The following is a 15,774-nucleotide window of genomic DNA, read 5'->3' as shown; positions in this document are numbered from 1 at the left end:
GAAGTTTGTAGAAATGATTTAATAATTTATATAAAATATTTATAATAAACATATAAATCCTTGATGGACAGGGCTGGTGATTGGTGGATAGGGACAATCTTGGCTTCATCACTGGCTGGTCTCCTCAATGGGTTTCCGGCAGTAAGGACAACAGTTGTGCTGAAGAACGAGAAGTTCATAGTCTTCTGTGTGGAACATCTAAAACACAAAAAAGGTCATGTAATGTATGAAAAGGCAACACAGTTGAGTTTGTAATTTTAGCTCAATGTGCTGTGATAACTCATTGTCCAGGTTATAAAAGGTGACACTAGTGGGTTACTGAGGGCCTCCAATTAAAAGTGGCTTAATAAAGGCCCTATTACGGGGGTGGGGGGTTATAAGGCCGATTCGGGCAGTGTAATAAAAATGATGATGAGTCAAGGAGCCGATCATCGGCTGATCATTGTCTTTCAACATGTTGCAAAATCATCGCCTGTCTGCGCATTGCTCCGTGTAATAGGAGGTGTGTGGTAAATGTAGATGCAGTTAAATTGTAGCATTGATTGTCATACAGGTTTCAGTATTTATCAGTTTTTAGCATATCCCCTCTCACATATTATACCCCACAACAGAACAATGGTGGCCATCTTTCTAAATGGATGCCATTTTATCTCCAAATGATAGACAAAAATAATTTTCATGAACAATCATTATCAATAAATGTTCATTTTTCCGTTGTGGGAACATTACCTTAGTCTGGCTCTCAATAGCTGTGGTCTGTTGATTACCTTATCTATAGGTAGAGGGGCGTGCACTGTCAGAAAGCTGAATGTGATGTACTCCAAGCATTTAGCTTCACAACCACCGATAATACATATTCAGCTACTACTGCCTAATCTAATCTGATGCTGCCAGACCCCCTGACTGCAGACTATGAAATGAAGGGACTTTTGAGCAAGATTTTATTTGCAAAAATATGTCTCATAGTCTGAAAAATATGTTAAACAAATATTTTGTCGAGATTTCGGCATTGAATTATCTGATACCAAATCCCATGCACAGACATAGAGGGGAGATTTATCAAGCAGTCACATAGTAAGAATGCTCTCGGCTCATCGTAAACCCTTTATTTTTTCCATCACTCTTTAAAGCGACTCTGTACCCACAATCTGACCCCCCCCCCCCCCAAACCACTTGTACCTTCGGATAGCTGCTTTTAATCCAAAATCTGTCCTGCGGTCCGTTCGGCGGGTGATGCAGTTATTGTCCTAAAAAAATACTTTTAATCTTGAAGCCCTGTGCCAAACAGAAGTATCTGTGTCCTAACTTTGCACAACCTCTCCGCCCTCCTCCCCACCCTCTTCACCATTAGGAATGCTCCAGGCAGATTGCCTCCTATTCCTACTCCTGTTTAGCCCGGTACATGGCATGGGCTGGATCGTTAAGGACCTGTGCAGCGTTCAGCAAGTAGAAAATGTTCCAGTGGCATTCCTAATGATGAAGAGGGTGGGGAGGAGGGATGGAGGGGTGGTGCAAAGTTAGGGCACAGATACTCCCGTTTGGCACGGGGCTTCAAATTTAAAAGTATTTTTTTTAGGACAATAACTGCATCACCTGCCGAACGGACCCCAGGACAGATCTTGGATTAAAAGCAGCTATCCGAAGGTACAAGTGGTTTGGGGGGGTCAGATTGTGAGCCGCTTTAATATTGGAAATCTGAGCACCAATTGGTTGCTATGGGCAAGAAAGAGTATTCTTACTGTAAGACTGATTAATAAATGTCCCCCAGAGTATCCATATGAGTTGTATAAATTTGTATGCAGTGAGCCTCCCCTACTGGTGGCTGCAGGGAGACAGAACTTCATCATGTAGCTATGGCTGTACATGGCAGGGAATTTTAAGGTCTTTTCCAGTAAAAGAGAGCTACAGCCCCAATAATTATTTATATAATAGAATTTGTGATTGATTTACATGAATTTAGGTGGTATGCTGGGCATGAAGTTCTGCAAGAACAGGAAAGCCAATAGTTGCAGACCCAACTATGAGAGCCAGTCATATGGTTAGGTACAACTCAATTATGACACCTACCTGGTGTCCTTATGTGAATTTTGAACCTACCTGGAAACAGGACTGACACATGGTGATGGAAACATCTGGGAGCAAGGAGCGGTAATACTGCCACTTCAGGGGCTTCGGCCAACGCTTCACCATGACATCTCGACGACTCATTGCTCTCAGCACTGAGCGATTCACAACCACAGGGACAAACTCAGAGCCACCTTGCTACAATAAATTGTAGGAAAATAAAATAACTTTAGCTGCATGTTTACTCTTGACCCCCACTGATCATAAAGAGCCGAGTCTTAAGGAGTGGCTATGTGTGTGTGCTCTACTGCTTCCTTCATTGTCTATGAGACTGATGGAAATAACAGAGTACGGCATTCGGCTATCTTGTCAGTTCCATACATAGTTAACAGAATGGTGACCACCAATTCCTTCTCGGAAGAACTGATCTCGGTATCGGTAGGGGCTCCCATCAGTTAGACAGGTGTTAACTATTGTTTGTTCAACCCCTTTAAAGGTGTATGAGTAAAAATAGAATATGTTATAAATATCTTATTGGTGGAAGTCCCTAAATAATTTAATAAAGGGGTCCCGTGTCCATGGTGCCATTCCAAACCAGGGGCAGGAGGACCTGTAATTTTACTGCAGCTATATCATTAATCACTCTTTATCCCAGAAGTAAAAAACACTTAGATTACATGTATATGGGCCCTGTATTGGATGTATGTCTGTGGGTGGGATTGGTGGAGAAAGCAGTTAAGCTTTACCCCAATATATGTAATAATTTATGCCCATGCATTGATGGATGATCTTCAAGCCCATCTGCCCATACAGCGAATAAGCTCTTGCACTGTTGCATAACAGTAGCAGTACTGCCATTCGGGTCTCTAGGAAAGCTGGATAACAACTGCTTTAAAACCAGTTAACACAAAAAATCTCACCTCAAAACTTAACTTTGCTGTAAATGGGTCATCGCCAAGGATCCCTTCATCTTCATCTAGCCGTAGCGTCTGTGTGTCTTTTATTGTGGGTTAAGGTAATACAGTTAGAAGGATACATAAAAGAACCTATGGTTATTTACTGGAGATATATACATGTTCAGATATGCTTGATATACCCCAGGAGAATATTAATAAGTATACCGTGACAGCAAGTACCCAGTATTAACTTATGTCCAAGCTGTCCTTATCAGAGCGGCAATGGCCTTGCTAGCTCTTTTTATTGGTTTATAACGGGGACCAAAAGTTGTGTGCTTCCTTTAAGTAAGAGAGTAATGTAAAGCTGCTTAATGGAAAATCTTTTATGAAAATGATGGCTCACATTTATTTTTATTATTATTAATGGTGCAAACTGCGCCTATATTTTCTGTACGTGTCTATCAACATCTGCATAACGTTTATCAAACAGTCACATGACACAGAAAAGTTACAATTTGCAAACACTATGCAAAAATTATCCATACTCACCTGCCCCAATTCCCGGACGCCGCCTGGTCCCTGATCTTTATGCTGCTTCCTATGAAGTCCCATTCATGCAATTCCTTCCCAAATGGGACATCAAAGGAAGCAGCCAAAAGCACAAGGAACAGGCAGCAGCAGGGGATTGGGGTAGGTGAGTATCAGTGGTATCATCTGCGGATGTTGTGTGTGGTCCACTGAAAGATGGTGTCTGGTCTTGGCCATTGGTTAAGCAGCAAGTATAGGTCCTTCCTAAAATGCAGGATTGTACATGATAGCTGCCCCTGATACCGCTGTGTGTGAGCGCCCTAACTCCTCAACACTTTCACATCTGTGCCATTTAAATTTTAAACATACACTTTACTACATAAAGGGAATGTACCACCAGGTACATCAATGCTTTTTATTTTACCTCAATCGATCTGCACTGGCGTGGGGATGCTGGTGGCACAGTATTTTTTTAAATTTCTGCCTGGTTCATGTGCTCGGCGTCAGTCTTTTCCCAAGCACCAGCCCATGCCGAAGCACTGGAGGCAGTCCCGCTGGCCCCCAGTGTGGCAATATTCCCTCCCCTCTGTGATGTGGCTCCATTGATTCTAATGGAGTCCCGTCACAGAGGGGAGGTGGTTTTGTCACACTGGGGGCCGGCAGGATTGCACCTAGTGCCCTGGGTTGGACTAGAGCTTTGGAAAAGACCGGCGCTGAGAGCAGGAATTGGGCGCCAATTCAAAAAAAGGACAGCGCCACCGCTAACTGATTAAGATAACAAAAAGGCAGCGATGTACCTGATGGTGCAGATTCTAGGCTGAACCTGATGGACTCTTGTCTTCTTTCAACCTTATTAACTATGTTAATATGTACACTCACTTTAAGGCTATGTTTCCACTACATAGAAATGGCGGTCAATTTTTATGACAGCCGACATTTTGGGGTCAAACACCCGCCATTATTTCATAATAACAGCTGTTATTGCTATAACAAAGGCCATTGTCATGAAATAATGATCCCAAAATGATGGCTGTCCTTAAAAAAAATTGCCGCTATTTTTACATAGTGTGAACCCAGCCTAAAAAGCATGTATAGGCATAATTCATTAGATGCACACAGCTGCATATGACTTGTAGTCGCAGACTGCATGATAGTTTTGCTGCAGATGCCATAATAAATATTGGACATTGTATCTTTGAATAGTAATTTTCTTGGATGGCAGTAAATGTGTACTATAAGTATTTACACCAGGGAAAACCCAATGGGGCAGATTTCCACTGGTCAGAGCCAAGGCCCATCCCATACGCATATAGGCTAGCATTTATTATGCCTTTATGGCAAAGTTTCAGGAATTTTGCATGTTGCGTCTATGTGCACCAAAATTTATTAGATTTCTACACCCCTTTTTAAGTAATGTTTTAAAATTTTAATGTATTAAAATTTATGTGAAAAAAGGCCCAGGAAAAGTGTAGAGGAATTGGGGATATTTACTGGATCAAACTGACGCAGTCTTAGGCCATGTTCACACAACGTATGTTTAGCATAAATCACGGACATTGTTGCAATTTGCAACAACAGCTGTGATTTATGCTAAACAAACATTGTATTTGAATGAATGGAATCCCGACATGTCAGTTTTCTGCAGTCGCTATTTATTGAACAGGGGCCGCACAGACATGTCAGTTAACTCAATGAAGCGTGGGGCTCCGGCCGTACGCTCCATTGTGTGCAGCGGTGAACTGGGATCCGAATTAATCAGAAATGAAGATCATCCGGCTGGTACTACAGTTATTCTACGTGTGAACATGGCCTTAGACAGTGTAAATCACAATTTGTGTGAAATGTATTAAGCTCATCTAACTGATATATTTGATGACAGTGAAAAAAACTAAACAAAAAGTGTTCAGAAAGAATGAGCACAATTTGCCTTGATTCGTGGGCCAGCGATTGTATAATTGCCCGGATCTTCAATCATTATGTGCTTGACCAGACACTAGTAAGGATACCAGCCGCAGACATCTCCTGCCATCTGTCTTTATTGGCATTATTTCTGGGAGCTTCCAGGTCAATGAGGGACGTGGCCTCTTCATCAGAGATCCCTTCTTCCAGGTAAAATTCCACCAGAGGCAGCACTTCTGCAACAGCACAGAAAAAGAAGGTAAAATATTATACACTCATTTCTTGGAATCATCATTTTTATCTTGCTGCAAAACTGCAGAAAATGGGCTAAAACAAGAAGGATAAACCTTGAATGTGTCCATTAAAGTCAGACTTAGTCGCTAAACCTCAAATCTGCTTCTAAGGTGAAAGGTAATCCGGCAAAACATGCTGCGGAGTGTGAAGATGAGGGATGAGCGTGCTACATAGGAGGAGACACAGAAGGTGTAGAGGAGGAGACACAGAAGGTGCGCTCCTTGGAGGGAGAATGAGCAGCAACCTCTCCATAGTATTACATTGCCCGGCCATCATCTTTTGCAAAGTCTAATGTCAGGTACAGCCTACAATATAAAGGCGCCACTACGGAGAAATTCTGAGGACAACACATCCCTAGTGATTTCTGGCACCTGCAGTGTGGTCAAAGAGCCCTTGTGTGAATCCAAATCCCCATCTACATAAATATCACATACCTCCAGACTTGAATAGAGGCACCTGTGTGTGAATATGTGGGGGCACTGATGTATTTGGTGATTTGCATCCAGACAAGATTTTCATGAGAATTTTGTACTTGACAGGAATCAGAAGGGGATGTTTTTCCATTAGGATCTCAGCAGTGCAGCTTCAGATCTTCCTGCTCTGCACTAACAGATGTCTGCAGATGGGGATTCATTCCTTCTGGGGAGATGTTTGGCGTGTCAAGGTGGTGTAGCAAGGTAAATGAGCTATTTTTTCATATCAGATCTTGGTGTCAAATTAACATATTTACATAATCTGCATATTGTGGTGACCCACAGAGTAACATTTATGTAGAAAGAAAAAGATCCCTATACTTATCTTCTTCGCCTCCATGCTTCTGCTGTACTCATGGGGCTCCAGACCTGCTGTGAAGCACTTCCAGGATTGGGGTCAGTGTGAGAAATTTCAAATGCCAACCCCGGAAATGCTGCGGGGCCAGAGCTCGGTTGGAATGGTGGCAAGAGGGGAGTGAGGAATTATAGGTTTTTATTTCCTACCTGAGCTGAATTGTACATAAAGTTACTCCGCGGAATACCTCTCTTAAGGGCAAAAATATCCCTCAAAGGAGAATGGTTCTCACAATGACCATTTCATACCCATATGAATGGAATAAAAAAAACTTGTAAACCTGGTCTAAAATGAAGAACTGTGTGACATTATTCAGCATAAAGGACTTCTGACATTAATAATGACAGCCTATCCACAGGATTGGCCCTCGGTATTAGGTTGGAGCAGGTTGGATCCCCATGATCTGCTGACTGAAGGAGCTGTAGGACTTAGAAGAGGACGGCAGACTCCTTTTTACCAGGGGCAACAATAAACGGTACATTTTGCAGCTTCTCTCCCTCCTACTATATGTAGTTCAGTTCTAGTCAGTAGAATGGGACTGAGTACAGTAAACTGCTGTACTAGACACAGCTGCTACACAACATACAACAATAACCACAACTCTTCTGAATTGTAAGATAAACTACAGAACCTGAAGGCTCACAAGCTGGATGGCGTCATGGGTCTATTCTTAGGGATCTGGGCACTAAGTAAGGGTCACTGTATTCGCACAGAGCACTGTCTGGTCTCCGTGCAGAACGTCTGGCAAGGATCTATGGCAGCTTGCTTATATATAGCTGTAAATGCCAACGTATCACTTAACCGGCTGCTAAATCTTGTTGTGCGGATTAGAGAAGGATTAACCTACTGTCCTGTAATTAATGCTGTGTGTGTGTTTCATTGTGTCATATAATACTCTGCATTCCTTTCTCCTGTGCCCTCCTAACATGACAGACGGGAATAAGCCGGGCTATCACAGCACTGCAGGCTATGTCTGTATGTTCCTTCTGTACTAGAGGGGGCTATCCTCCCTCACCTCCTCCGATACTGAGCTCCACACTCTGGTTTCCACCACTGCTGCAACCGATATGCTGCAGCTATCTAACTAATGGAGACAGATGCAGAACAATAATAAATCAGGGGCTGCATACACTCCAGGGGCTCCATTCAGTTTTCATATAAATTTGTAACTATTACAAGATGTCTTTTTTCTTCTTTTTTTTAACATAGTCTTGGCTCCTATAAAGGAAGTTTATACCCTGCGTGTAAGAATGTCTTGGATATCCACTACAACATATGGATATAGTTTACCCTGCATATTTGTAGCCACAGATTTGTATACATGTCTTGTGGGGGCTGTCATTACGGAAACAGATTTCCCTTATAAAACACAGAGGCACACGCCTATAGCCGGATATTAGGGGGAAGAGAGAACAATACCAGGGAGGTTTCTTATAGGGCTCTGACAATAATGAACAAGAAAGCAATATAGAAATCCGCAAGATTTACTAATGCAGAAACCGCTAATACCCACACGAAATGTATAGATCTAGTGCTAAGTACTTAGTGCTACCCATCACCCTGCATTCAGAAACTCTGCAGTGATAAATACATACATTATGTATATATCACACTGTCTGCAGGCCCTTCTAGTGCCTGCAGTCATGCATATTATGTGTGCCTCCATATATATATATATATATATATATATATATATATAGTGATGCCTTGGATTACGAGCATAATTCGTTCCGGGACTTTGCTTGTAATCCAAATCCACTCTTAAACCAAAGCAAATTTTTCCATAAGAAATCACTGATATGCAGACAAATGGTTTCACACTAGAGATGAGCGAATAGTGAAACATTTGATAATTCGAAATTCGATTCGAATAGCTCCCGATATTCGTATATTTGAACAAATATCGAATCCCATTATAGTCTATGGGAGAAAAATACTTGGGACCTGGAAATCAATATTCAACCACTAGGAGGTCACCAAGTGCACAATGACACCTCAGGAAATGATGCCAACACCTCTGGAATGCATATGGGACAGCAGGGGAAGCACGCCTGGCTGCATCTAACACTGGTGATGAGCGAACATCCCAATTTTCCAAAGTGTACGCCGAAGATTCACGAACAAATTATGAATGTAAAGTAGAAGTGTACATTTTGGTCTAGCAGTATGTACTTGCGTATGTATAAGGTCAGGTGCAGTGTAAAATATGTAATAACAAAATTTAACGATAACTATAAATCAGTAGTAGCAAGATAACCGCTATTATGCCACACTCACAGTATACAGCCGTATACACTATCAGTAGGTGTCTGAACACACTGCCTGTCTCACAACAGCTTCTAAATCTCTGGTTTTTATACTTTTAGCCCTAACAAGGGCTTTTGTGGGTCCCTTCCTACCTAACTTCACCTAAAAGCTTTCTCTCCCTGGTATACAGTCTCTCCCTCTCTAGCTCCAACCAGCAAGCGACACGAATCTCAAATCACTATTCTTATATTCACAAGGTGACGTAGTTTAGCCAGCCAATCGCAGTTAGAGGGTTTTTTTTAAGTTCTGCCTATTCCTAGTGCCTGTCCCTCCACCCTGCATGTTTATTGGCTGGAAAAAAGCGCCGGGGGGTGGGATTGCAAATCGAATTTTTACTGTGTTGCCGTTCGAATATTCAAATGCAATTGAATAACACGAATAGCGTACTATTCGATCGATTACCTATTCGATTTAATACTATTCGCTCATCACTATTCCACACCTCAAAAATAAGGATTTTTTAAATTCTGAATAAAAGTTACTGCACAGTATAGCAATCAGCATGTGGAGTATAATGTATAGACCTGAGTATAATGTGCATAAACCTGAAAAAACAGCAGCAGTTTGTAGATACAGAATGGAGATGCAGATCCCGATAATGCAGTAGCGTAGTACAACAGGCTAGAATAGAGAAGCAGGGCTGCTGTCAGCAGTCTGTGGGATCACATGACAGCAATGGGGAAGGGGGTGTGTGATCAGCATCAGGAAGTGAGAATCACAGAGCTGTGCAGGAGGACAGTGACTTCTCTATAAAACAGTGTGAATGGAGTGCAAGTGCAGGCACATCATAGCGGCAGTGTGTATAGCTGAGTGTGAGTGCAGGCACATTATGGAAGGAATGAAGAGGATGGGAAACACAAGGGCTGACAGAGACTGCAGGGAACATGAAAAAATGAGCAGATGTGGGCATATAAATGCAGCAGTCTCTGCTAGGGGAGAGAGGGGTTACAGCTATGGAGAGATTACCTCGACAGTCCTGTCCCCTGATGCAAGCCCCAGCCTGAAGTTGATCTGCTATGATTTGGAAGGTGGTGGAGATTTCCAGGGTCAGAGTACAGTGCTGTAGACTCCGCTATGCTGACCATGCCCCTCCCCCACTCGCCCTCCCTCCCAGTATCGGGAGCTGTTAAACCAAAGCAATGCTCTTAAACCAAGTTACAATTTTGAAAAACTGTGAGCTCTTCTTACAAAACACTCTTAATCCAAGTTACACTTAAACCTAGGTACCACTGTATATTACAGTGCCCCACACAGCCTGCAGTTTATAATACTACCTTCCCTCCTAGCATCTGCAGTAATGTATATTACACATTGCCTTCCCCCAGCTCTATTGCTAAATACTGATGTATATTATACTGTTTCCCTACTAGTGTCTGTAGCTATACGTGGATTACACTTTCTCCGTCGTGTATACATGCACAGTGATGTTTATTACACTGCCTCTTTCTCCCTGTCAGCATTGAGGTATATCACACACTTTCTACTCCTCCATGTCTGCATACAGTAAGGTATATTACACACTTCCGTCTCCTCCATATATATGTATATATACACACACACATACATACACATTTCAACTCACCATAAGAGGATGCAGAGAAGACGAACTGTTGCCTGCAGTTGATGCACACATTCCCTAGGTTGTTGAGAAAAGGATTATTGGTTGAACATCTGTAACACATGGGGACCAGCTCCTGTAGGAAAATGACATGAAACATGAAGGAATGAGCCCAACACCTGCTGGAGGAAGCAGCAATGCCTGTGGATGCACAATACGCTCATTATTGCCCTTCGTATAATGCATGACAGCAGAAGTGAACAGTCTATTCAGCATAGACCATCAGCTACAATAAGATTTCACCCAGGTGCTGGCAGTGGAAATTTCTCCCAAGTCAGAAGCTAGCAAACTGTAGAGAAAAATCCCAGCTCTCCACCATTGTGCTGGTGACAGCAAGTTTTTATAGTGGGAAGAACATACTGGTAAATAGCTATCATTCTAAGAACCAGAATGTTACTATGTCCATGTACTATTGCTGGTCTATAACAGGATATTACAGTGTATGATTAGCTGCCAGCCATAATACACGAGTGAATGTATCTGTAGTTCTGTACTGTAAGCACAGCAAGAAAAGCGAATAGCCGAGTTCTTCTTTTCCTGCTCTCTGTGCCTGTGACCAAGATGGACCCATATACACAGAGAGTCTGTCCAGATCACACGTCACAGATATGGGATAGAAGGGGATTAGCACTCTTTTCTCTGGAATTGTCTAGCAAATGGTCGGGTGCAGCCACCCAAGGAATCCACGTCATTTCCCATCAGTATGATGAACTCTATAATTTTTATTAGCAGCTGCCACTCGCAAGGCCTTTCAAAGCTGTACCAGTCAAATGTAATATTATGCCAATGAAAAGTGAATTCCTTGGGTAGTGTTGCCTGTGTGAGATCTCCAGTTGACATGATGCATTATTAAACCACTGCTGCACAGGACGAGCGGGTAAGGAGACTGGCGAATCTACTAAAGGATAATATATAAAAGTGGTTACAGGTGCTGTGCCCAGAACAACACCATCAGGTGAGTAAGATACTTACTGCACTAAAAGCTGGATACTGCTTCCAGGATAGCTGCCATATTTTAGCTTTGCTTATTTTAAGCTTTTTGTCCCCCCAGGTTAGTCTTTCCTATGTCCTTTACTGCAGCTTTGAAGACCTATATTATGCAGGATGATGGCATCAGTAGTTTACCTGAAATCAATAATAAAGATGGCCGGACCATAGAAACAATGAAGCACTTTTGCCCCTCTGCCTTTTGGTGCTATGACTCTCCTCATAGTCTGTAAGCTCTTGTGAACAGGGCCCTCACTCCTCAAGTATGGCTTGATAAATACATCTCTGTAATCTGTATCTCTGTATCTATTTGTCTATGTTTGTACCCCCAGAATTGTAAAGTGCTGCGGAATCTGTTGGCGCCATATAAATAAAAAATATTAAAATGATCAAGTGCCAATAACTGATAAACAACCTATAGCTAGTCATCCTTTAGCAAGCTATAAAGCCTATGAAACCCATCACCTCTGGGTCAGAGCATCAGCAGCCCCCACCCCAGGTTTTTTCTATGCTCTGCTGATGGCTGATTGACAATCCAGAGCCACCTATATCTCCACATAAATCAGATATGTCAGCGGCTTGATATGACACCACAGCCGGGACCTTGAACATAACTTTACTACAAGACACAGGCTGCTCAGCCAACACTCCTGGAGTTCTTTATGACCTTAAAAAATCTTGTGTGTAATTTTCTGGCAACTGGGAACGCTTACTGGAAACAGATGTGCACTGCTGCGCTGAAATTAACCCCCTCCGTGCCAGGGCCTAATTACATAATGATTTATTCTAGGTGAGCTCCAGAACTCCTGCAGTTTATTTTGTTAAGTGCGGCACAGATGACAGTGTTTATGTTAGCATTAAACAAGCCTTCCAACATAATAAAGCCTGGAAGTGGACGCATCCACAAAAGCCGATTCATGTCCCGCTCTGATAATACTTATATAGGCTCATGGAGGTACAGTACTGAGGACGTAACATGAGGCATGCTCAGCTGGGATGCTAATGTCTAATATATATTTTTGCAGTGCTTCAACCCGCATACAATAAAAATTAAGCAGCTTAGCAAAACGTATTAGTTAAAAATACCCCACTATTATACATATAAAGTTCCCATGTGTCTGTCTTTAGTTCTGTCTCCCACAGCCTGCAGGACAGAGGGAGGACATTCAGAAAGTTATACTGGTGGCTGTAAAGGGGGGTCCTGGTTTTATACACATATATCCTTGGGTGGTCTCTTTTTGCATGTGTGGGTTTTATTCCCATAAACCGTGTCCCATGGCTTACAATCCAATTATGTAATCTTATATATGTGATATAGGGTCAAATTAATAGAAAACCAGGTGTCCATGGGAAATATTAGGGATGTGAGAAATGACAAGGACACTTACAGCACAGGCAAAAACTTTGGGGGGATATACAAACTCTATGCACATGTTCCCTTTGTCACATTCCAACGCTGGACCCAGTGCAGACATGCAAAAAATGATGACATTTAGGTGAAGGTCGACAAGGATCAGGTCACTGGTGAAGATGCAACAAAATAGGGAGCGGTCCTAGCTGGGCAAGCTATGCAGAGTGTAGTATGTGCATTATAGCTCAACAAAATTCAATGGAGCTGCCGTCAACATAGCATAGACAGGAAGAAATCTTCTATCTATGAGCCAATTGGCCAAGACACTTATTATTATTATCTTAGCCCAAGGACCTCCACCAATGCCATCTTCTGCAGTGTGACAAATGGATGTAAGTGATAAAGACTAAGCGGTGTTAAAAACAAGATGAATGCTCTGTCTGTCATAATGTATAGAATAAGATAAGATCCTGTTGACTGAGTCGCTGTTAGTATGGTGCCCCCTTGTGGTCATCTGGGATTGCTGTCTGGCTTTTTCTGAACTCTCGGTACAACAACATATAATTCACTGCAAATGTGCGTGAGTATTTTTCTAAATCTGAAGCTTAAATGTTACTGATTTCAGAAAAAAATAAGATCTTATTTGGCGGAGACTGTCAGAGGCAGAGTTCTAACCACAGTGGAAGAATTATATAGACGTGGCCTAAATGGCATCAGACGTTCACTGAGAATACGGCACACATTTAGTGCAGCATACTTGGGCTTATTGTTCTGGACGTACTCCAGGAACATTGACCCAATTCTGTTCAAGCCACAGAAAAGAACAGAGATCATTAAGAAAACAAAAAGCGATAAATCTCACGCTCACATACATTCCCTAATTCTATGGTTTTATTAAAGGCTACAACAAATATAACTAAAGGCAGAATACCCTTATGAAGTCATTGTATTTCTGGGTGCAACAGCAAGACCCAATGTTACTGGATTATCAAACATTCCAGAGTAACACATAGAGAAGGACACTTAACCCCTTCATAATCAAATTCTTGTTAGAAAATGGTTCTATGCATTGGAATAAATTACTGAAAATGATTCAGGTGTCTCGTTACTCTTGTAGTTTACAGAGAACAGTAAAGGCGCCTCTAACCCCACAAGCCTAATCCAGTCACTTCTGTCCTCTGCAAGGCTATACTGCATGCTCCACCAACTGTGAACCAGATGAATATGGTTTATACAGAGAGCAGGGCAAAAGGGCTGACAATCATTAAATAAAGCAAGGATCAGCCATTAAATATGGTTAAGTTCAGTCTCCAGATTATCAGACAGGGCCCAATCACATGGCCATATTATGTATCTATGATTTTGCTATAGATACATAATATGATTGCTATGAAAAGAAATAATGGTGGATCTGTAAATCACATGCTGTATATAGCATGGAAAATTGTACACTCTGTAGGCGAGCATGTGTTACACAAATTACATATTTTACTTTGACAACCATATGTTACCTCACTGTCATGGAAGGGCTTGGAGCGGATAGTAAGAATTCCCAACTCAATGGGCTCCTGAAACTTGTGGGGAATTTGAAGACCCTGGAGTTTCTCATACACGTGCCGGGCAAGTTTATAAGCACCCAGGGCCTTGCTCTGCTTGGCCAATGTGTACAAAGTGTTTCTGATGCCTTGTGTCAAGGAGGATAAGGGCAGAAAAAACAGAAAACAGAAAAACCTTTGGAATGTATAGCTGGGATGGACAGATAATATTCAGATTAATTAAGGATACACTTTGGATATTCCTAAAGGACTTTCTTTGGTCAGACTGTGCAGCAGGAATCTGGAGATGTTAAACAAGGTTTCTGGTAAATGAGAACTGAACGGTTCATCCTAAAATAAAACAAAAAAATAAATAAATAAGTCAGAGTCTATGGTCAGGATAACATTTTAATATCTTGTTTGAAGTATTTTTTTATTCTAGTATTTGTACCTTTTGCATAAGGCCAAGACAACTTTGACTAGATAACAAAATTGCTATTGTCAGCCATAGTAATGATGGGGAGTAGGGCGTCTCTCTTAACCCCTCAACCCCCCACCCTCACCCCAAACGGCACAGTCCTACAAGAACAGCAGTGGGCTTAATAAATACATTGCTAACTAACTCATAGAGACAACATGGGTCTCTTCAAAATCACACAAGGTGTGAAAGATGATGTGGGAGGGTTATCATCATGCTGCCATCACCTGTACTACATTTTGCAAGGCTTTATTATTATCATTTGTTAATAGTGTGTTGGGACAGTATGGCTAACATGCTTACTCAGTCCAGCTACTTAGTCCATTATGGGAACTAGGCCCCAACAGGAGGTAGACGCAGGGTCAAAGTTTAGATGTCAGAGGCTGGTAGATGCTGATCAAAACATTGCCCGTGTCCAATGAGGCCGCTGGTTCCTGACGATCAAGGTAAGGAGCATGTAGGATGCGCGTTTGGATGCTTATGTGAGAGGAGAGGTGGTGTGCACGCATCGAGAGCCAGCAGCCTCACTGACACTGCCGCTGCCACCAGCATCTACCAGCCTGTGATATCTAACTTTGACCCTGCGTCTTCCTCCTGATGGGGCACAGTTGCCATAACAGACTGGGTAGCTTGTCATCCATACGGGCAGAGGTGTTGTCCCACCACACTACAACCATTCTTCCCACTCTGAGCTACCCATTACAACTACATAGGGGACACGGAAGACAGAAGATGGGACATTAAGTTACTCAGCTAACAGAATCTCTCTGCAAACCACATTGGATGATATTGGTCCACCTCTCCACCACCTACTGCTACATTTTATTTGCAACATACCCCGTCTGTTATCTCTATACTAAACAGGAGTACATACATCTTTGTTCTATCTAACTCTAGGACTGCTTCACACTGCTTCAGCATTAGGGCCAGTTACTCCTGGCGTTTAGGGACACCTGAACAAAGGGGTCCCTATCTAACAGTAGGCAGGG

General features: G+C 42.2%; 1 protein-coding gene across 1 annotated transcript in view; it reads right to left on the bottom strand.

Annotated features, from left to right (window-relative positions):
* Positions 1 to 3: 3 nt before the first annotated feature.
* The window catches only part of IFT122 (intraflagellar transport 122), a 46,417-nt gene continuing 30,646 nt past the window's right edge, over positions 4 to 15,774 (bottom strand). The window contains exons 23-29 of the mRNA XM_069966670.1: positions 14,558 to 14,658; positions 14,284 to 14,449; positions 10,399 to 10,510; positions 5,495 to 5,623; positions 2,985 to 3,061; positions 2,098 to 2,262; positions 4 to 198 (exon numbers count right to left, since the gene is read on the bottom strand). Of these exons, the coding sequence (XP_069822771.1) occupies positions 109 to 198; positions 2,098 to 2,262; positions 2,985 to 3,061; positions 5,495 to 5,623; positions 10,399 to 10,510; positions 14,284 to 14,449; positions 14,558 to 14,658 (840 nt within the window). The 3' untranslated portion in view covers positions 4 to 108. The remainder of the gene's footprint in view (positions 199 to 2,097; positions 2,263 to 2,984; positions 3,062 to 5,494; positions 5,624 to 10,398; positions 10,511 to 14,283; positions 14,450 to 14,557; positions 14,659 to 15,774) is intronic.

The sequence above is a fragment of the Dendropsophus ebraccatus genome, chromosome 4 (genome assembly GCF_027789765.1).
Source record: "Dendropsophus ebraccatus isolate aDenEbr1 chromosome 4, aDenEbr1.pat, whole genome shotgun sequence".
Lineage (NCBI taxonomy): Eukaryota > Metazoa > Chordata > Amphibia > Anura > Hylidae > Dendropsophus > Dendropsophus ebraccatus.
This window is presented reverse-complemented; position numbering and strand designations above follow the sequence as displayed.